The sequence below is a fragment of the Sciurus carolinensis genome, chromosome 1 (assembly GCF_902686445.1).
Source record: "Sciurus carolinensis chromosome 1, mSciCar1.2, whole genome shotgun sequence".
Lineage (NCBI taxonomy): Eukaryota > Metazoa > Chordata > Mammalia > Rodentia > Sciuridae > Sciurus > Sciurus carolinensis.
This window is the reverse complement of record NC_062213.1, coordinates 91,311,040-91,334,561: the sequence shown is the minus strand read 5'-3', so window position 1 is coordinate 91,334,561 and position 23,522 is coordinate 91,311,040. Positions and strand designations below refer to the sequence as shown.

At 36.3% G+C, this 23,522-nt stretch overlaps 1 protein-coding gene across 3 annotated transcripts in view; it reads right to left on the bottom strand.

Moving 5' to 3' along the window:
* Positions 1–23,522, bottom strand: part of Spta1 (spectrin alpha, erythrocytic 1) — a 94,969-nt gene that overhangs the window by 12,611 nt on the left and 58,836 nt on the right. The window contains exons 30-43 of one of the 3 annotated variants that reach the window (XM_047554291.1): positions 23,180–23,323; positions 22,545–22,648; positions 21,650–21,812; positions 21,304–21,435; positions 20,662–20,799; positions 20,373–20,477; positions 18,904–19,112; positions 17,697–17,817; positions 16,971–17,092; positions 16,015–16,147; positions 3,530–3,628; positions 3,329–3,337; positions 2,089–2,251; positions 1,357–1,433 (exon numbers count right to left, since the gene is read on the bottom strand). In XM_047554291.1, coding sequence (XP_047410247.1) covers positions 1,357–1,433; positions 2,089–2,251; positions 3,329–3,337; positions 3,530–3,628; positions 16,015–16,147; positions 16,971–17,092; positions 17,697–17,817; positions 18,904–19,112; positions 20,373–20,477; positions 20,662–20,799; positions 21,304–21,435; positions 21,650–21,812; positions 22,545–22,648; positions 23,180–23,323 — 1,719 coding nt within the window. Of the gene's footprint in view, positions 1–1,356; positions 1,434–2,088; positions 2,262–3,328; positions 3,338–3,529; positions 3,629–16,014; positions 16,148–16,970; positions 17,093–17,696; positions 17,818–18,903; positions 19,113–20,372; positions 20,478–20,661; positions 20,800–21,303; positions 21,436–21,649; positions 21,813–22,544; positions 22,649–23,179; positions 23,324–23,522 lie in introns of all 3 variants that reach the window. The other 2 variants (XM_047554280.1, XM_047554287.1) reach the window with 2 other exon arrangements.

The following is a 23,522-nucleotide window of genomic DNA, read 5'->3' as shown; positions in this document are numbered from 1 at the left end:
ACAAGAGACACATCAAATATTTTATTATGCAATAATTTTTAAAATACCCAAAGGATGGAAATAAATACACACTACAATATTTTAAAAAATTGGTATAGTGTATTACTAGATGAAAAAAGGATATGTAAGTCAAGAAATGGTATTAGAAAGAAAGAGAAGCATTTCATAAGCAAAAGTATCAACACATAAGATGATTCCATGATTTTACCTAAATTTTTAAACTAGATCAAAATATATAAAAATAACAAAGTATTTTAAAAACATAATTAATGACCATAATCTGGTTTATAATAAAAACCACTGTAAAATGCATAATCTTTACAAGTGTCCATGGAATATTAAACAAAACAGAATATTTACTATATATAAATCAACACTCTGAAAAAATATAGATATTTTCAAAACACAATAATTAATTAAACTAGACATAAATCTCAAAAAAAGATAATGAGAAAATTCCCCACTGTTTAGAAATTAAACAATATACTACCAAGTAATGGGTATGTTAAAAAAATAAATTAAATTAGATATGGCATAAAAGTATAACTGAAAGGTAATAAAAATGACAAAATTTGTGGAATACAGCTAAATTCTTCCTTAGGGGGAAATTCATATACTTAAATTCATGTGCTTACATAAGAAAAGAAGAATGGTTAAATTTTTATTATCTAAGAAATTTAAGAAAGAAACAAGAGCATCAAGTTGATCTAAGAGAAAGCAAAAATATATTTAAAAAGATATTGCCATAGATTGGAAACAAATGTATTCCCCAAAGTTTTATGTGTTAGAAGCTCAGACCTCTGTGTGATGAGTGTGGGACCTTTAGGAGTAGGGTTAGTTACATGGTTACGTAGGTCACTTGGAAGTGCATCCTCAGAAAGTACTGCTGAACCCCACTGTCTCTGGCTGCCTGTCTCTAGCTGTGATCTCTTCTTTTGCACATGTCCCTACCATCTACCATGGGGCCTTCATTATGCTATTTGGACTTCCAGTCTGAAACTGTAATTTAAATAAACCTCTTCTCTTGATAAAGTCAACCTGCATTTTTATAACCAAAAATGGACTAGTACAGTCATTAACACAAAGGAATGCACAAACAAACAGAGAAAAAGCCAACGTTGATTCTGTATAAGCTGAATACCTAGCAGCAAAACTAGTATGTGAGAGAGGGCAAGGTAAAATGGAGGGAGTAAGGTAGCATTATCAATACTGAGAAGGAAAAAGGGAGCATACTATAGATGCTACAGACAGTCAAACCACGATTTTTTGAAATGCAATAACTCCAGAGGACTGAGCTTCTGTGTGATGTGGGTTTTGGGTCCCATGGCACCTGTCAACATGGCAGCCTGGCCTCACCTGCTTTGCCAGGAGAGTTAGAAAGGCAGTGAGGTCCGCACCATTGTACTCGTTCTCCAGGCTCATTTCCTTCTCAGCTACAAAGGAAAGAAAATTAATAGAAAGAAAAAATATGTTGGTCTTGTAGGAACCCTTTTTGGCAGAAAATGAATTTTTTAAAATTTATTTATTTGTTTAATTTTTACAGACTGCATTTTGATTCATTGTACACAAATGGGGTACATCATTTCGTTTCTATGGTTGTGAATGAATTTTTTACCACAGACTACATGAAGACCTCCTGATTCTCCAAGGATGTGGTTCATGGGATCAGGGGTATAAAATGGATGGTTTTTCTAAGCTGATAGAGGATAAAAATTACAGACAGATCTAGGGCTACGAAAACTTTTGAGTGTTTCATAGAACAAAAGGAAAATTGAAAATTAGATATAAATTATAAGTACATCAATCATACATTATAGTTTATATTTCCTACAATGTTTTGTGATGATCCTATCTTTCTGAAAATCACACATTCCCCCCACAAAAAAAACTGTTCTGTGAAATTATGACACTCAGTTTCCCTTTGTATGTGTGTGTGTGTGTGTGTGTGAGTGTGTGTGTACACATGGGTATAACCGTGTCCAGAATCGATAAGTGTAAAGAAGTGTCTCTTTCTTCATGGTGAAAGAAAAATCCCCAGAGACTATATTAAAAATGGAATTTATCAGGGATCCCAAACTTGACACATACCTATCCAGGACTCTACCACATCAGCCTTCCAGTTAAATAGCTGAAAGGCATAATCATCTTCCAATTGCAACTTCCAAGCTGCTATCGCATTGGCCAGAGAAGGGACCTTTTCATTCAGAACCTGGATCTTTGCAGAAATCTTCTCTTTATTCTGAATTTCTTCCTGCAATACCAAGGTGGAGGGGAGAGGAAGACAGACATATAAATTAATGAGTGTCTGGGCTAGAAATGTGAATTCATTAGCACTATTAAAAAGTTCTCATCTCAATGTTTATAGCAGCTCAATTCACAATAGCTAAATTGTGGAACCAACCTACATGCCCTTCAACAGATGAATGGATAAAGAAACTGTGGTATATATATACAATGAAATATTACTTAGTAATAAAGAAGAATAATATTATGGCATTTGCAGAAAAATGGATGAAATTGGAGAATATCATGCTAAGTGAAATAAGCCAATCCCAAAAAAACCAAAGGCCAAATGTTTTTCCTGAAAAGTGGATGATGATATATAATGGGGGTGGGAGGGTAGGGAGTGAGAGAAGAATGGAGGAACTTTAGATTACATAGAAGGAAATGATGGAAGAGGGGGCAGAGGTATGAAAAATAGTGGAATGAGACAGACATCATTACCCTATGTATACTTATGATTACACGAATGGTATGAATCTACATCATGAACAACCACAGAAATGAAAAGATGTATCCCATTTGTGTACAATTAATCAAAATGCAGTCTGTAAAAATAAAAAAAAATTTAAAAAAGAAAAGAATTCTCAGCCCCATATAATCCAATAAAGTTTCTGAAACTGAAAAAAAAAAAACAAAACTCTGATCTCTCTTATTCCAAATATATAACTACTGTCTTATAAGTCTAGTATCATTCCATTATTCATCCATGCCCAAGAAGGTTATTTGCACTCTAGTGTCTGAGGATCTTGTCATGTTTGTACACATAAGTATAATTTTCTTAGTTGATATGAGCCTCCAGAAGGTATGGAGTCATTTCTGTTTAGGGGTCTCCACATAGCACTCAGATCAATAAGGTTTTGTAAAAATGATACCTAAACAAAAGAGCAATTCTCAAGTTGCAAAGATGTTTATGTGTGTTTCTGTTCCTTAAAGGATCAGAAAGAAATTTCTTCAGATTCTTAGAATACTCTATAGCCAAAGCCAGGAACAAGATCTTAATAGCAAGAATGTCAACAAAGGATTTAAGGAAAGGTCAAAGGTGCACATATAAGAACTTGCAGAAAAAAATTCCAGAAAACAGCAACTGAGTAGATAATTAGTTGTTAATTAGTTACTGGGAACAAAAACAACAAAAGCTTAGAAGAGATTGCTAAAGTTCTGAGTATGATTTTAGCATTACTCATGACTATGGGACACTTTCTTTCTCAAAATAAAAATTAGACTTGGATTCTCTGTGTGAGCTCACCTTACTCAGGATGTCTTCTCCTTGTGCACACACATTTTGCACTCGGGTCTCATGGACAGCAAAGTCATTATTCAAAGCTTCATGCTTCTTTAGAAAGTTCTGCATAAATAAAATCAGTGAAAATCAAATAGCCAAGGCTGAAAAATCTGTCTCTACCCACATTCAGGCTCATTGTGATATTATTCACCAGGGTTGGTTCAGCTAAACTCACAGACTGGGTGAGTGTCTGTTCCCTCTGGAAAACTACAAAATTCCTCTCAAGATTCTTCCCTGGAGGGCAGTATCTTTAGAAAATAGAACTTGGAATTTAACTGACATTCTTTTTAACTTATCATGTGACCTTTACCTTTTTCTGATTTTTTTAATGAGGGTGGTATATAAAGATGTCTCTGTGTGGAGGTTATAAAATTCTAGAAAATGTTGTATGTATCAGAAAAATAGTAAGCTTTAAGAGTATCCTAAACTAAGAAGTTATCCAAAAGGATGCAAAGAAGGTTAAGGAAATTATCTTTGAATATCACTGCAAACCTTCTGTATATCTGACTGCTCAACGGAAGCATAACATCTGTATAGCTGGCAGAGTAGAAAGAGAAGTGAGAATGAGGCATGCAAAGCACTGCTTTTCTATCTTTTGCTGTATGTTCCTAGGAAATATCTTTACCAGTCCTCACCCATCACCACCAACACCATTGTCGCTGCTGCCTTTTTGCATTCTGCTTGTCGTACAGCATCTCATTAATATTTTGTCCTATACAACACAGTAACACAGGCTAAAGGAAGAAATGGAATTTCTATGACAAATATACCTTTTCAAAATCACCATTTGAAAATAAAAGTATTTTCAATGTATGATGATCTTAAGCATTGCTATAAGATGGTCACTCCTTTTAAAACAAGATGGGCCTTATTATATTTTGTTTCATTTTGCAGAAGTTGTTAATGGAGACTAGATGGATGGATTCCTAGAAACAACCTAGTAAGACTAAGTCATGAAGAAACAGAAAGTAGGAAGAACCTGATAAATAGTATGAGACTGAATCAGAAATCAAAAACCTCCCAACAGAATAAGTCCCAGGACCAGATGGCTTCACTGATGGGTTCAGTCAAGCACTTAAGGAATTAATGCAGATCCTTATCAAACTATAAAAATTGAAGCCGAGTGAACATTTCCAAATACCTTTATGAAACTCGTATTACCCTGATACAGCCAGACAAAGAACCCACAGGAAAAGAAAAATATAAGCTAATGTTCTCAATGAACATAAATACAAAAATCCTCAACAAAATAATAGGAAACAAAATCCAACAGCACATTGAAAGGAATATATACCATAAGCAAGTGGGATTTATTCCTAGCATTCATGGATGGTTCAACATGCAAATCAATAAATGTGGTACATCACATTGACAGAAAAAAAGATGTTTAAAAATCACATGATCATTTCAACCAATGCAGAAAAATGCATTTAACAAAATTCAGTAACCTTTTACAATAAAAGTTATCAACAAACTAGAAACAGAAAGCCCATAGTGAACATCAAACTCAATAGTGAAAAACTGAAAGCTTTTCCTTAAAGATCAGGAACAAGGCAGAGATGCAGTTTTCCTAAGTCTATTTAACACAGTGCTGGAAGTTTAGCCAGAGCAATTAGGAAAGAAAAAGAAAGGAAGGAAGGAAGGAAGGAAATGCATCTAAATCAGAAATGAAGATGTAAATTGTCTCTATTTGCAAATGACATGATTCAATATATATTAAAAAAAAAACTCTAAAGACTCCATATAAAACTGTTAGAATCAATAAACCAAAAAAAAGTTACACAAAATCACACAAGTTACACAAAATTCAATTCCATTTCTACATGATAACAATGAACTATCTGAAAACAAAAGTAAGATGACAGTCCCTTTCATAATCACATCAAAAAGAATGCAAAACTTGAAAATAAGTTTAACCAAGGAGGTGAAAAACTTGTATACTGAAAATTACATAAAGCTGATATAAGAAATTTAAGAAAGATATACACAAATGGAAATACATCTCATAATGCCCATACTATACAAAAGAATCCACAGATTCAAAATATAATTCTTATCAAAATTCTAATCATATTTTATATAGAAGTAGAACAAATAAATTCTAAAAACTCATATAGAACCCGAAAAAAAATAATACCCAAACCAGTGCTGACAAAAGAATAACAAAACTGGAGGGAACACTTACCATGATTTCAAAATACATTATGAAGCTATAAATGACAGTCTGGTATGGCATAAAGAAAGACACAGACAATGGAGCACATAAATAAATCCATGCACATACCATCAACTAACAAGTATCAAAAATGCACAATGGAGAAAAGACAGTCTCTTTAAAAACTGGTTCTGGAAAAACAAAATCTTTGTTTACAGAAGGAGGAAACTGGACCCTTATCTTACATAATACCTCAAAATCAACTCAAAATGGACTAAAGACTTAAACTAAGACCTGAAACTATAAAACTCCTGGAAGAAAACAAGCAGAAAATTTCACAGCTCTGGTTTTCACAATGATTGCCTAGATATGACACTAAAAGCACAGACAACAACAACAAAATAAATAAATAAATAAACAAGTGGGGCTTCGCCAAATTAAAATACTATGCACAGCAAAGGAAACAATCAACAGAGTGAAATGGCAACCTACAGAATAAGAGTTAATTCATGCAAACTATTTCTCCAGTAAGAAGTTAATATTCAAAATGTATAAAGAACCAATTAAAAAAAAGAACTGCTCAAACTCATTACTATAAATAAATAAAATTAAAAGAACAAATAAGAACTTGATAAAAAATGAACTAAGGGAGATCCAAGATGGTGGACAAGAGGGAGGCTGTGTTCCTTGTCGCTCCGTAACGCCAGTTTCAAGCAGAGGATATCTGTTTCTCAGTGAGGCAGTTTTTGCTGCTTATCGATCCCCTGGTGTTTACCCCATTTGTCTGCTGTGATGACCTGCAATCTGCCAGCATATCGATGCCATTTTTGAGAGCATATTGTTCACTGTCAGGCATCTATCATCTGCCATTTGCCTGCCTCTTGCCTGTCCATTGCCTGCCTTACTCCTATCCATCACCCAACACACAAGGTTCACCTCCCAATCGTCCAACAACAGTCAGCAAAATGATCGCCAACTGCCACTGGAGCACCAGCTGCCTGCTGCTGCCTGGAAGTTCACTGTTATAGTACCTGCAGGTTTGATTACACGTGGCTGCCGCCAGTTTGAGACAACAGCCAGGCCCCATAGGACCCCTGGACAGACTGACTGAGCCCCGTCTCCAGGATCCCTCAGCCCAACTGATCACTCCCTGCTTCTGGGGCCCTCACATTGACTAACTGCTCCCTGCTGCCAGGACCCCCAGACCAACTGACTGCACCCTATCACCGGGACCCCAGATCAACTGATTGCACCCGGCCTCCAGGATCCCACAACCACACCAAACACACCAGACCTCCAGGACCCCTGCCGGACCAACTGCATCTCGTCTCCAGGACCTCCAGCTGACCACGTCCACCCCTGAGCTGCAGCTCCCCATTTGCCACATTTCGAAGTCAGAGCGGTCATCTTGGATAATCCTGGAAGCCATAGCTCCGATCTTTGGGTGGGGCAAATCCCATCCTGCGATGCCTGCTAGAGGCTTGAAGCTCATTGTCAGGTACCTCTCATGCATCAGGCTATTGAACACTGGAGGTTTCATTAGTATATCACTGTTATACAGTAGATTTTCTTTTTTCTCCTTTTTAAAAAAATTTAAGTTTTTATTTCTTTCCTTTTCTCGCTCTCTTTTCCTTTTCTTTACCTGTTCGCTCAGAGTCTCTTTCTCCCTTTCTTGCATTCTAACATCCGATTTCTTTTGATTACACTCTCACATTTTCTATTTTCTAGAACTTCTGTATATTCTTTTCTTATCCCATTAACAGCCACATTGTACATCCCTCTTCATCCTCTTTGTCCTCCATTTGAAACTGCAGACCTTATTGAAAACCTGTTTATTTTACCAAAGATAATATTTGAACTCATTTTGTTTATTATGACAATTTTCTTATTGTCCCCATAGGGGCTATTTGTTCTAGGATTGCATAGTGTCTGATTTGGGCACTGCTAATATTGATTTCCCCTTAAAGAAAGGGTTTTGGAAACCTATAGGGCCACTATAAGCCTATAGGGGGAAATCTGCAATACCCCAGATCTGCACTGCTAGAGGGGAAGATACATGAACAACATGAAAAAACAAGGGAAGAAAATGATCCAAACAAATCTAGATTCTATAGAAATAGAATCCAATGACAGTATGTTAGAAGAAATGTCAGAAAAGGACTTCAGATTATACATGATTAAGATGATTTGTGAAGCAAAGGATGAGATAAAAGAGCAAATGCAGGCAATGAATGATAATACCAATAAACTGAAAGAGCACCTGCAGGAAGCAAAAGATCATTTCAACAAAGAGATAGAGATTCTCAAAAAAAAAAAAAAAAAAAAAAAAAAAACAGAAATCCTTGAAATGAAGACAATAAACCAAATAAAAAGCTCAATGGAAAGCATCACCAACAGACTAGACCACTTGGAAGACAGAATCTCAGACAATGAAGACAAAATATTTAATCTTGAAAATAAAGTTGCCCAAACACAGAAGATCATAAGAAATCATGAACAGAATCTCCAAGACTATGGGTCATTATGAAAAGACCAAATTTAAGAATTATTGGGATTGAGGAAGGCACAGAGAAACAAACCAAAGGAATGAACAACCTATTCAATGAAATAATATCAGAAAATTTCCCAAACCTGAAGAATGAAATAGAAAATCAAATACAAGAGGCTTACAGAACACCAAATGCACAGAATCACAACAGATCCACACCAAGGCACATTATAATGAAAATGCCTAACATTCAAAATAAAGATAGAATTTTGAAGGCCACGAGAGAAAAACATCAGCTTACATATAGGGGGAGACCAATATGGATAGCAGCCAACTTCTCAACCCAGACTCTAAAAACTAGAAGGGCCTGGACCAACATATTTCAAGCTCTGAAAGAACATGGTTGCCAACCAAGAATCCTATACCCAGCAAAACTAACCTTCAGATTTGAAGATGAAATAAAATCCTTCCATGATAAACAAAAGTTAAAAGAATTTACAAATAGAAAGCCTGCACTACAGAATATTCGCAACAAAATATTACATGAGGAGGAAATGAAAAACAACAATGTAGGTCAGCAAAGGGAGGAACTACCTTAGAGAAAAACCACTCAAAGGAGAAACCAAGTCAACTTAAAAACCAAAAATAAGCCAAATGACTGGGAATACAAATCATTTCTCAATAATAACCCTGAACGTTAATGGCCTAAACTCATCAATCAAAAGACATAGACTAGCAGAATGGATTAAAAAGAAAGACCCAACAATATGCTGCCTGCAAGAGACTCATCTCATAGAAAAAGACATCCACAGACTAAAGGTGAAAGGATGGGAAAAAATCTACCATGCACATGGACTCAGTAAAAAAGCAGGGGTTTCCATCCTTATATCAGATAAAGTGGACTTCAAGCAAAAGGTAGTCAGAAGGGATAAAGAAGGACATTTCATACTGCTTAAGGGAACCATAAATCAGGAAGACATAATGATAGTAAATAATTATGCCCCAAACAATGGTGCATCCTTGTACATCAAACAAATCCTTCTCAATTTCAAGAATCACATAGACCACAACACAATAATTCTGGGTGACTTTAACACACCACTGTCACCACTAGATAGATCTTCCAAACAAAATCCAACCAAAGAAACCATAGAACTCAATAACACAATCAATAACCTGGACTTAATAGACATATATAGAATATTCCATTCATCAATGAGCGGATACACTTTCTTCTCAGCAGCACATGGAACCTTCTCGAAAATAGACCATGTGTTATGCCACAAAGCAGCCCTCAGGAAATGTAAAAAAATAGAGATACTGCCTTGTGTTCTATCAGATCATATTGGACTGAAAGTAGAAATCAATGACAAAATACAAAAGAGAAATTACTCCAACACTTGGAGACTAAATAATATGCTATTGAATGAAACATGGATAACAAAAAACATCAGGGAGGAGATTAAAAAATTCTTAGAGGTCAATGAGAATGATGATACAACATATCAAAATCTCTGGGACACTATGAAAGTGGTACTAAGAGGAAAATTCATTGCATGGAGCGCATTCCAGAAAAGAATGAAAAGTCAACAATTAAATGATCTAACATTACAGCTCAAAGCCCTAGAAAAAGAAGAACAGAATAACAGCATAAGTAGTAGAAGACAGGAAATAATTAAAATCAGAGTTGAAATCATTGAAATTGAAACAAAAGAAACTATTCAAAAAATTGACAAAACAAAATGTTGGTTCTTTGAGAAAGTAAACAAAATAGACAAACCCTTAGCCACACTAACAAAGAGAAGGAGAGAGAAGACTCAAATTACTAAAATACATGATGCAAAAGGAAATACCTTGACAAACACCACTGAGATACAGAACATAATGAGAAGCTACTTTGAAAATCTGTATTCCAACAAAATAGAAACTACCAAAGACATTGACAAATTTCTAGAGACATATGCTCCGCCCAAACTGAACCAGGAGGACATACATGATTTAAACAGATCAATATCAAGCAATGAAATAGAAGAAGCCATTAAAAACTACCATCCAAGAAAAGCCCAGGACCAGATGGATTCTTAACCAAGTTCTACAAGACCTTCAAAGAAGAACTCATTCCAATAGTTCTCAAAGTATTCCAGGAAATAGAAAAGGAGTGTACCCTACCAAACTCATTCTACGAAGCTAATATCACCCTCATACCCAAACCAGGAAAAGACACATCAAGGAAAGAAAATTTTAGACCAATATCCTTGATGAATATAGATGCAAAGATCCTTAACAAAATATTGGCAAACCGTATCCAAAAACATATTAAGAAAATTGTGCACCACAATCAAGTGGGGTTCATTCCTGGAATGCAAGGATGGTTCAACATTTGTAAATGAATAAACGTAATCCATCATGTCAATAGACTTAAGGATAAGAATCATATGGTTATTTCAATAGACACAGAAAAAGCATTTGACAAAATACAACTCCCCTTCATGCTCAAAACACTAGAAAAAATAGGGATAGTAGGAACATACCTGAACATTGTAAAGGCTATTTATGCTAAGCCCATAGCCAACATCATTCTTAACGAAGAAAAACTGAAACCATTCCCTTTAAAAACAGGAACAAGACAGGATGTACTCTTTCACCACTTCTATTCAACACTGTCCTCGAAACTCTAGCCAGAGCAATTAGGCAGACCAAAGAAATTAAAGTGATACGAATAGGAAAAGAGGAACTTAAGCTGTCACTATTTGTGGATGACATGATTCTATATTTAGAGGATCCAAAAACCTCCTCCAGAAAACTTCTAGAACTCATCAATGAATTCAGCAAAATAGCAGGCTATAAAATCAACACACATAAATCTAAAGCATTTTTATACGCAAGTGATGAAACAGCTGAAACGGAAATGAGGAAAACAACTCCATTTGCAATAGCCTCAAAAAATAAAATAAAATAAAATACTTGGGCATCAATCTAACCAAAGAGGTAAAAGATCTCTACAGTGAAAACTACAAAACATTGAAGAAAGAAATTAAGGAAGACCTTAGAACATGGAAAGATCTCCCATGTTCTTGGTTAGGCAGAATTAATATTGTCAAAATGGTCATGCTACCAAAAGTGCTATACAGATTCAATGCAATTCCAATTAAAATCCCAATGACATACCTTACAGAAATAGAGCAAGCAATCATGAAATTCATCTGGAAGAATAAGAAACCCAGAATAGCTAAAGCAATCCTTAGCAGGAAGAGTAAAGCAGGGGGTATCGCAATACCAGAACTTCAACTATACTGCAAAGCAATAGTAACAAAAACAGCATGGTATTGGCACCAAAATAGATAGGTAGATCAATGGTACAGAATAGAGGACATGGACACAAACCCAAATAAATACAATTTTCTAATACTAGATAAAGGTGCCAAAAATATGCAATGGAGAAAAGATAGCCTCTTCAACAAATGGTGCTAGGAAAACTGGAAATCCATATGCAGCAGAATGAAACTAAACCCCTATCTCTCACCCTGCACAAAAATCAACTCACAATGGATCAAGGACCTTGAAATCAGACCAGAGACCCTGCATCTTATAGAACAAAAAGTAGGTCCAAATCTTCACCTTGTTGACTTAGGATCAGACTTCCTTAGCAAGACTCCCATAGCACAAGAAATAAAAGCAAGAATCAACAACTGGGATAGATTCAAACTAAAATCTCAGCAAAGGAAACTATCAGCAATGCGAAGAGAGAGCCTACAGAGTGGGAGAAAATCTTTGCCACTCATACTTCAGATAGAGCACTAATTTCCAGAATATATAAAGAACTCAAAAACTCTACACCAAGAATACAAAATAACCCAATCAACAAATGGGTTAAGGATATGAACAGACACTTCACAGAAGAAGATCTACAAGCAATCAACAAACTAATGAAAAAATGTTCACCATCTTTAGTAATAAGAGAAATGCAAATCAAAACTACACTACGAATCCATCTCACCCCAATTAGAATGGCGATTATCAAGAATACAAGCAACAATAGGTGTTGGAGAGGATGTGGGGAAAAAGGTACACTCATACATTGCTAGTGGGGTTGCAAATTAGTGCAGCCACTCTGGAAAGCAGTGTGGAGATTCCTTAGAAAACTTGGAATGAACCTACCATTTGACCCAGCTATCCTACTCCTCGGCCTATACCCAAAGGACTTAAAATCAGCATACTACAGAGATACAGCCACATCAATGTTCATAATTGTTCAATTCACAATAGCCAGACTATGGAACCAATCTAGATGCCCTTCAATTGATGAATGGATAAAGAAACTGTGGTATATATATATATACAATGGAATATTACTCAGCTCTAAAGAATAATAAAATTATGGCATTTGCAGGCAAATGGATGAAATTGGAGAATATCATGTGAAGTGAGATAAGCCAATCTCAAAAATCCAAAAGACAAATGATCTCACTGATAAGTGGATGATGACACATAATGGGGGGTGGGAGGGGGGCAAGAATGGAGGAAGGAGGGACTGTATAGAGGGAAAAGAGAGGTGGGAGGGGTGGGGGGGAAGGAAAAAAATAACGAATGAATCAAACATCATTACTCTATGTAAATGTATGAATATGCACATGGTATGCTGTTACTCCATGTACAAACAGAAACAACATATATCCCATTTGTTTACAATAAAAATTAATTTAAAAAAAATGAACTAAGAACTTGAATAAAATTTTTGTTAAAGAAGACATATAAATGTCCCACTGGTACATGAAAAAAATAATCACTATCACTAATCATGAAGAAAATGTAAGTTAAATCCAATGAGAATTAACCTCATACCTGTAAGGCTGTTTATTAGTAAAAACAAAAGACTGCAAGTGTTAGTGATGGCTTGGATAAATTGGGTCCTTGGTTACACTGTTGGTGGGGATTCAAAATGGTACAGTTATAAAAAAACTGTGTGAATGTTCCTCAGTAAGTTGAAACCAGAACTACCACATGAACCCAGAAATCCTAATTCTGGGCATTTATCTAAAGGAATTAAAATCGGGATCTTGACAAAATATTAGCATTTCTATGGTCAGTTCAGCACTATTCACAATAGCCAAGATATCAAAAAACCTCTAGAGTTCTTTTACAGATGAATGGATAAATCAAATGTAGTATATACATATAATGGAAAGACTGTTCAGCTTTATAAAAGAAAGAAATTATGCAGTATGTTACAATAGAAATAAAACTTGACATTATGCCAAGTGAAATAAGTCAGTTACAAAAAGTAATACAGCATGATTCTACTTATGTGAGGCAAACCAATAGAATAAAAAGTGAAGTAAGGCAGATGCAGAAAGTCAAAGGTTGAATGTTTTCTCTGATAGGTGAAAGCTAGTCCTAAATAAGGAGGGAGACAGAAAGAGAGAGAGAGAGAGAGAGAAAGAGAGAGAAGGTGGACGGGCTTCATAAAAATAGTAGAAAAATCAGTGGACTAGATGAAGGAGATTGAGGGGAAGGGAGGAAGGATGGGAAAGGGTAAGAACAGTGAAATGAATCTGACCTAAATTTCATATATAAATATATGAATATACCACAGTGAACCTCACCATCATGTATATCCATAGGACACTAACTAAAGAAAAAGAAAACAAAAAACTAAAAGTTGAACAGCAGAAAGATAAGTAGAGTAGAGAGAAGAGAACAGGAGGAGGGAAGAGGGGAATAAATAGGGAAGTACCAGGAACTGAATCAGAATAAATTATATTCCATACTTTTATAATTATGTCAAAATGAATTCTAATGTTATATATAATTAAAAAGAACCAAAAAGGAAGAAACAAACAAACAAAAAAAGCAGTGGAATGGTAGTTACCAAGGGATAAGAAAAGGGGTAAATGGAATATTAATTAGGCATAAATTTCAGTGAAACAAGTAAAAGTCCACAAGTTCTACTCTATAGATACAATATTGTATTTGTAGTCACCAATGTGTTGTACACTTAAAATTTATTAAGATGACATCTCATGTTAGGTGTTATTACCAAACCAAATTATTTACTTAGAAAACAGGTAAATGACATAGAGATATTTCACTGTAGAAAATACACAGATGTCAAACATGAAAAATATAAAACATCATTAACTATTAAGTAATGTATATTAAAACCGCAAGGATCTATCACTACACACCTATCCGAATGGTTAAAATAAAATAGCAAAAACAAAAAGTGTTGGCAAGGATATAGAGAAACTTTATCACTTGTGAAATTGGTAGTAAGGCTATAAAATGATATAGATACTATGGAAAACAGTTTGGCTTTAAAAAATAAATAAATGGATGATTACTCTTCAGTACAGCAATTAGACTCTTAAACATTTTTCCCTGAGAAACAGACTTATGTTTGCTTGGAAATCTTTATATGAATATTTATAGTAGTTTTTCCCAAAATAGTCAAAAAGTAGCAACAACCCAAATGTCCTCCAACAGGTGAGTGATTGAACTGTGTACACTCATACCATGACACTATTCAGCAATAAAAAGGAATGAGCTATTGTAACACAAAAACTTGAATTAATCACCTGAGTTTTATGCAGAGTGAAAAAGTCAATCTTCAAAAGTGACAGAGAGTATTATTTCATGCACATAACAGCCTTGAAATGACAAAATTTTTTAGAAATATAGAAGAGATTAATGGTTGCCAGTTGTTAGGAATGGGACAGGGCAGGAAGGAAGTGGGTGTGGCCATAGAGGAGCAACCTGAGACATATCTCTGGTGATACTAATGTTCTGACTCTTGGCAGTGTCAATATCCTGGTTATGATATTATACTATGGTTTTTCTGGACATTACCATTGGAAGAAACTTGGTAAAGGATACATAGGATTTTTCTGCATTATTATTTTAATGCATGAGAATTCATAATTCTCAAAATTAAAAAGTTTTTTTTTTTTTAAAGAAGAACCTTTGGAATATTTGATATGAAACTTTAAAACCACTGAGAGTGGTCAATGATTCAACATGTTAAGTGGTGCTCATGAACACATTCTAAAAGATTTTTTCAAACCATAGGAGTCGGTAATTTGAACTATATGCTGCTTAGATTTTTAAGGTTTCTTTGGTAAATCTAAATTTTTTTTTATGTCATCATATAAAAATGAATTAATCTCCACATAGAGTTTTGGGTAAAGTCCCAATTTTTAGAAAGCATATTTCTCAAGTTCCCTAGAACAATACTGTTTTATAATCAGTATCTCAAAAGCTGTCAAAATCTATATTAACTCAAGATCACACTGTAAACTTTATTTATCTATTCATTGGGAAACCCAGCCCTGCATTTAAAAGGGTATTTCTTAAGTGGAACTATTGTTTCTAGTAGGCATATTAAAATTCTTTGTGTCCTAAAAATTATGTATTCTGGAATTTGTAACCAATATCCAGGCATAAGAGGAATTTTTGTCAAATTACTGTAACATTAGGGTTGGAGGAAATCTTTAGAAAATTTTTGCCCTGTAAATAATCCAACCTATCAGGAATGGACTTTAACCATAAAGTCTTTTTGAATCATAGACACAGATTACAGATTAAGATTTGAGGACTGTTTTCATGTCTGATTTGTTCCTTTACTTTGGACAATTTATTGATACCTTCAGATCTTTACATTTTCATACTTAAAATTGGTAGAATTATCCCAAATTCCCTCATATCCTTCTTTCACTAGGAAAAGTTTCTCATTTTACAGGTGAAGACATTAACTACTTAAGGATCCAAATAAGAGAGAGAAAAATTGATTTCATTCTGCTTGTTCCTCACCTGAGTAGCAGCCAGTGTATCTCCAGAATCCCCTCGGGCCACCATCACCGCCTTTTCACTGATCCACGTTTCCTCTTCCTCTGCATTCTCCATGAATTGCAGGAATTGTAGAGACTCTTCCAACCGAAGCCCTCTGTGACAGGGTGGTTACCCAGACAATGAGAAGAAGGAATGGTAAGCCATGGGATGACAGCATGGTGGCACAATCTCATCCAAGCAGACCTGCTCATGTTCCACAAGTTAGTCACAGTTAAACTGGGCCAGAGCACAATCTGCTACATGCCTACTGGTCAGGGGTGAAGATCTCCTGTGAAATGGAGCAGACTCCTGCCCTAGAAGTCCATTTTGGGTCTACTTTCTAGGAAATTTGCTAAAGAAAGGAAACCCTATGGTCCCCAAAAGTAAAATGCTAAGATTTCATAGTTGAAGACTGTCCACAGTGAGCAAAGTATCTCTTTCTACAGTACATGATTAAGGAACCACAAATCTAGAAGCTTCCTTTTTCCCTAGGAAGAAATGTGTCTTCCTACCACCAATAGGATGGGATTGTAGTCAGAAATTGTTAGATTTGTGATATAGCTATGTTGTTCAAATTGTCTAGGAGGCTGCAAAAGAAAAAAGTATTCCCTCACTCTTTCATGACTAAGGGGTGTATCTGGGACAATAAAGTAAACCAGATGTGTGGCTGCTAACATGATATGAAGAACACCACTTATAGGAAAATACTGATAAAAGACAGCTGCATGTAAGTACAGGAAGAAAGGCATTTTCAGAACAGAAGTAATGATCATTTCTGTCTAGGGTAATTGGTGGAGAGCTTCATGGAAGAATTGAGCAGAGCCTTATAAGATAGGTACTCAGGGAGAGTGGTCAAAGCTGAGCCAACACTTAATTATCGTCCCAACAGCCATCTCATAAATGAAGCCCATAGGAAGATAATTGGGCCTCCCACTCACCTGTCCTTGGCCAACTCTTTGAGTTTCTGCCAGTGTTGAACAAACTGAGCTAGCCGCTCCTGGATTTCCTCTTGCCCCACAGCATCCTTGTCTCCCAGCTTCTCTGCCATATCCAGCACATTCTGAAGAACACACCCATCCATTTTGCATTACTCCATAATCTCTCCCCATTCAGTCACAGTCTCTAGATAAGTATTTGGTCCTTCCTACCCTTTGGATCATTTATAACCTCCATGGGACTTGAGGTAGTCCTAGAAATCCTGGGAACATGAAGGAAACTGCAGCCAGGTCTACCCTGCTAAACTTTTCCAAATATTTTGGCAAATATCTCAGTGCTTGCATTTTGCTTATAAAGCACATGAGCTGCTTTATAAGCACATGGTCACACATGGACTCTGCTGCCAGGTCAGACCCAGAGTATCCTTTTTCCCATATGGCTATCGTACAGCTTTAGCAGATGTCCTAACCTGCATCCCAATTGTCAATGACTTTCCAACACTGCTAAAAATGTTCCTTCCAGGGAATGGCACAAACTCCTGTCTAGAATCCTTCTATTCAGAGAAGATACAATGTGGTCAAAAACAGAACACTTGTGAACTGTATGACTAACTCTCTGAGACTTCGGCATACTGCATTCACATTTTGAAGCACCAAAATATTGGCTATAACATGAGAGACAGCTGTTAGATTATCTTATCACCTTGGGTCTGATAATTCTATTCCTACCTGGACAGCAGGTTCATGTGCCACCAGCTCCCCCTCCAGGCGTTTGTGCTTCTTCAGTAAGTTCTGAACTCCCTGCAGATCCCTCCCATAGTCCTGGGAGCTTACTCGTGCCAGTTTCTCTCTGGAACCAAGAAAGCAATAAAAAATTCAAAGTTTAGATATTGAGGTCACTCAAGAGCAACAGTTTTCTAAATGCATGTGTGGGGGGAGGTGGTAAGCTCTGGAACATTCTGATGCCAATAGCGAAAAAGATATCAACTGAGTCACGCTAGTACAAATTAAAATACTGATGTCCACCATGTGCACACCTGTAAAAAGCCTTCCCATGAATTATTTTGCCTATCTACTTTTGTATATTTTCTTTGCTCATGAACATACATTAATACTACTCTTGGGGAAAAAAAGTGAAAATAGATATGACCTTTATGACTCTTATTATTTTTGTCTCTCAATATCAATAAAAACAGAATAGTTATAAAGAGTTGGTATTATAGGGGGGTCATACAATTTAAATGGCTCCAAGTATAAAATATTTGAATATCATCATGAAATATAGACAAGATAATGCTATTTTGTACCATCCACAATGTTTTAAAGATATCCTCTTTGGTGCCCTATGTACTATGCTTCCATGTAATTCATTCATTACTCATAATAATCAGAAGATTTGCAGAAGAGAAGTATGATGGAACAAATTATATGGGAAGCAGAATAGTCTGATTTGCTTAGAGTTCCTCAATCATAATTTTTACAACAAAAGGAGAATTAGCAATGAAAATATGGTAGATAGTGTGTAACATTCTTTGTTTTATATCCAGTTCAGTGTTATTACCAACACTGGATATAGACAGAATAATGTCAATGATATTAGCTGGGTAAGCTATAAATGCCCAGTTATATCTGAGAGTATTACACATTCTATGAACTATATAAAACAAACATATAGAACTTCAAAATTTGGTTCCTAACAAGTATATGAACTGCTCACCACTCCCTCCACACTTCTATTCCTCTGTCTAAATCCAGTGAGGAAATTTGGGAAAAAAGGAAGCCAATGTGAACTTTAAGCAGAGACAAACATGATTAAAATGTAATACAAATTTTACATTGAAATTTCATTTCATATAAGTTGGAACATGTTGGGTGGATTTTCCAGTCAAATCTTTTAGATTACCCACAAATTGTGAATTGAGTTGAGGGTACATACTCTATCCAGGATTCCTCATCATCTAGATCTTGGAAGAACTGGAACAAGGCATAGGCCTCTTTCAGTTTCTCATGATGTGCAGTTGCCAAGTTCTGAACATTTTCAAACCGCGAGTTGATACTATCCCTTTTCTCCACAATCTGCTCAATGTTGAAAGTTCCACTGGAGAGCAGATCCGTAGCCAAGTTTTTCAGGTCCTTGAGTGCATCCTAGAAAGTCCCAATATGTCTGTGAATGGCAGAGTATAGGTATTGTATAGACCCCAGACTTCAATCATCACTGCTTCTGGATCAAAGACCAGTTCAAATAGATTGCTTTAAAAGATAGCTTGAATTTAGCTGGGCAGATAACTCAGGAGACTGAAGCAGAAGGACTACAAGTTTGAGGCCAGCCTCAGCAACTTAGTGAGACTCTGTCTCACAATAAAAATCAAAAGGGACTTGGGTTATAGCTCAGTGGTAGATACAGCAACCCTAGGTTCAATCCCCAATGCTACACACACACACATACACTCACACGCACAAAAAAAAGATAGTGAATTTGATGGTCTACACTATTACATATTTTATACATATTTTTCTATGTTCAGAATAAATAAGGGTCAGACATAGAGTGATACAGATAGCATAACTATGTTACTGAAACTATACATTTATTGTATGTCCTTGTTCCTCCTTCTGCTTTTTACCTGTATCCACAGCGAGAAAATTAGATCTTGGTGAACAATTTCACCATACAGGACTACCTTCCTTTAGAGCACTGATTCGTTGATCAAAATATTGAACAAGAACAACTTTATTGGTAGAATGCTTAGGGTTGGCCATAGAACACACCCAGGCTCTGCCCACTCTAACACAGCCTTCTAGTTATGTAACAGGAGATGCTAAGTACTGAAGACCTAAATCAAGAAAGTGTTCGACTTCTTGTCCTTTCTGCATGTGACTCTATTACCAAAGAAAAATGATAGTATACAATTCTCTCTATGAAATGAACACCTGCCAGCATTTTTATTACTGTTCCCAGGACAAGTTTTTGGTTGCTCTTAGGTTGCAACTGGAATTCTTCACAGGTTTTCTAGAGTGTATTTGTATTTAAATTCATTGTACATGTTCCAAGTGATTTTATTTTTTCTCTCTATAATTCTGTAAAATAAAGTTGAATTTTCTTTCAAAGGCTAGATTGAATATATAACTATAGAAAATAGTTTATATACATGTATGGGTGAAAAGATAAACAAGGCAGCTTTTAAGATCCACTTCCTGGAGTTTTAGAGTCTACAGTTCAGTGATAATTGACAGTGACTGTCACAATGGCTCTGTAGCCCATAGATTTGACCTGGTTAAAATGCATGCTGATTGAGTACACCATGCTCAGTTTTGCAAGGCTAAGTTCTCAAATGGTCTCCTAGAAAATAAGGGAGGAAATCAGAAATGTTTTCCTTCTGCTGAGAGGATTTCAATACTACTTACCTCTCGAGCCGACATCTCTTTTTCCAATAGCTGATGTTTCTTGAGCAGGTTTTCTGCAGAAGCCAGGTCCTTGGCCTGATCTTTCATTGCCAGAAGTGTCTCTGCCTGGGCACAAAGCAATAAGTAATAAAGCTGATAGATGAAAAATGTGTTTAAGGAGAATAAAATTTAGCATCTAGTCTACAGTCTTTTTCCAAGAAGGCTCACGAAAGCCATTCATATATAAATTCATTTATTTAAAAAGTATTCTTTAAGTTACCATGCTCCCACCACCTCCAGGTGCAATTACCTCTGAAAGCCAGAAGTCGAAATCCCGGACACTTGTGTTGAACCTCTGCTGACGACTAGCCTCATCGAGTTTCTGTCCTTTGTCAATTGTTCTCTCAAGGAGGTTTTCCCAATGTTCTTTTAGCAATTTCAGTTGCTCCTAACTCAAAGAAAGTGAGGACTTTTTAAAATAGTGTTTGGTACTCTGAGTACTATGACAACTCGAGATGATAATGTAGGGAGTTTCTGTATGTAGGGATCAGCCAAAATTTGCTCTTACTTGAATATTATACATTTCAAACTAGTGATGCTCAATCTGGGAAAGCAAGAAGTTTTGGATGAAAGGAGAAGTTTTAAACAAGGATCCTGCACTGATTGCATGGACTAGCATCCAAATGCCAAAAAAATTCTTGGCAGAAAGGATAGGAAATGCAAAACAAGCATGAGAAGACTTGGGAATTCAGTTGAAAGCTTTCTTGGAGATTCAGGAGCTAAGTATGATGGGAGAGGTGGTCTAAGCATCACTGCTTTCTTCCTTTCTTGTCCAGCAATCAGGGGGACCACAGAGCACATGCTGGATCCCTACCTTTAGAACAATAAAGAGTAAAAGATTTTTCTTCTTGTACCTTTGCAGCCCAAAGCTCATCCCAAACAGGACCTTTACCTCCATGGTCTCTTCACTGCCATCACACGCCTTCCGCTCAATCAGGGAGTTCCCCAGGTTGATGACTTCTTCTACCTGCTCAGCTCGACCATGGACCTCATTTTCAAAGGTCTGGTGCTTCAGGTATTTCCTCTGAAGGCAAAGAAAAAACTAAATTATCCTCTCAGGTGGGTGAGATAAAGAAAATAATGTATAAAAGGGAAAGTTAATATTTCTGTCACATCAGAAGTTTCTGATGGTAGATGCAGAGGCTTCAAAAGCAAATGAGTGTTCAGTATATACGGGTGATCATTCAGCCAACAAGGTAAGACGGTTAAATTTTCCAAGACTCCTATTTTGAACTTGCCTGAATGTTGGTGGGGTCTTTGTAGGATTCATCACAGGCTATGGGCATCATCTCACTGATCCATTCTTCTAGCTCCTCAAGGTCATGGTAGAATTTTTTCAGATCAGCGTAGTCTCCAAGTTTTGTTTGTTCAGCAATCAGTAGTGCTTTGAGAGCATCCCATCTATGAGAGGAGGCTAAATCACTCTCTGATTACCCTTGCCTTTTGCTCTGATGTCAAATACATGAATTTTTTCATCTTGCAACCTGCCCTTTTTCCTCTCATCCTATCTCACTGTTTTCAGATATAAAATGCAGTGATTAAGTCAAGTAATTTCAAAAGTACTTTCCATGTCTTTCATTCCATAAGTCTAGATCAGGCAGTGTTATCATTTGCATCTTTAATGTCCTCTGAAAAGTCTATGTGTTAGGCAATGCAGTAATGTTCAGAAGTGAAATGATGAGTTTCCGTTTAATGGATTAATAATCTGAATGGGCTCTTGGATGGTAACTGTAGGCAGGTGGGGTGTAGCTGAAGAAAACAGGTCCCTGAGGGTGTGACCTTGGATTATATCTTGTTCCTGGCTCCCCCCACCTCTCTGTTTTATGGTTCTCTAAGCAGCTTTCCTCTACCACACCATTCTGCCATGATTTTCTGCCTCACCTCAGGCCCAGAGCAGGACAGTCAGCCAACAATGCACTGAGACCTCTGAAACCCTGAGTCCCAAATAAACTTTTTCTCATCTAAGTTGTTTGTTTCAGGTATTTTGGTCACAGTGATGAAAAGGTAACACAATTTCCAAGATGTCAAACAGTTTAAGGCCTCTAGAAAAGACAAAATCTCAGAGTGTCTCCCCCATCACAATGCTAGCAAAGAGGTCACTTTGCTACATCTTCCTGTAGCGTCAGGTCTGACCTGTTTAGCACTTGTTGGAGCCGAGCAGTGATCTCTTCCTTGGCGTAGTGGTCATCATTTATAAGCTGATCAGCAAAATCTTTTAGGTCATTGATTTTTCCTTCCTAAATAAAGGAAAATAAGAGTTCGGATTCCTTAGGTACCTTAGTCCTTGGTACAATCTCAGACTCCTTACTACGGAAAAACAAAAAGATATCCCTTTTGGCTTCAGGAGACAGATCCAAAGGGTAAATGCCTTACAGGGAGGTATATTTCAACTCAACAAGAGGAAAAATATCTAACAATCTTACTGAGGTGAGCTACATGTAGTAATGAGCTCCCTAAAGAACAGTCATTTCTCATGCTATTATAAAGTGAATCCTATACCAAACGGGTTGTTGAAATAGATATTAAGAATATAAAGTCAATTTTAATCCTAAACTTTGTGTTTTAGGATGGCAGACATCAAGTTCAATTGCACATATGATTTGGATAAGAGAGTGTCTAGTGTCAATTGACCGTGCCTGCTTTAGACTTGTCTGTAAGAAGTAAATGTGAATCAAAATACTTCTAAATCATAATACCAGACAAATGTATAAGACTTCTGTCATTATTACAATCATTATTATTGGGATACTTATTTTCATTGTTACTACCTGAGCAGCGATTGCTTTGTCCAAATCATCACGTTTCTTCATCAGGGCCTCTAGGCTATTTAAGGAATCTTTGTCATCTGACCTGAGGGAATTCTCACGTGCCACCATCCAGCTCTCAATCTGTTCACATTTACCTTGGAAAAACTACAGGGAATGAAATTAGAAGTGTATTACATATTTTTTGCAGGTGGACAGAGGAAATGGTCTTACCTCTCTCCCCCGACACAGACACCAAGGATCTTGCAAGCAGTGTTTACTTTCTTTCCAGAAACACTAAGATAATGAATCTTAGCTATATTGGGTTTTCTAATCTTTCCTGAGCACACATTTTATGTATTTACAT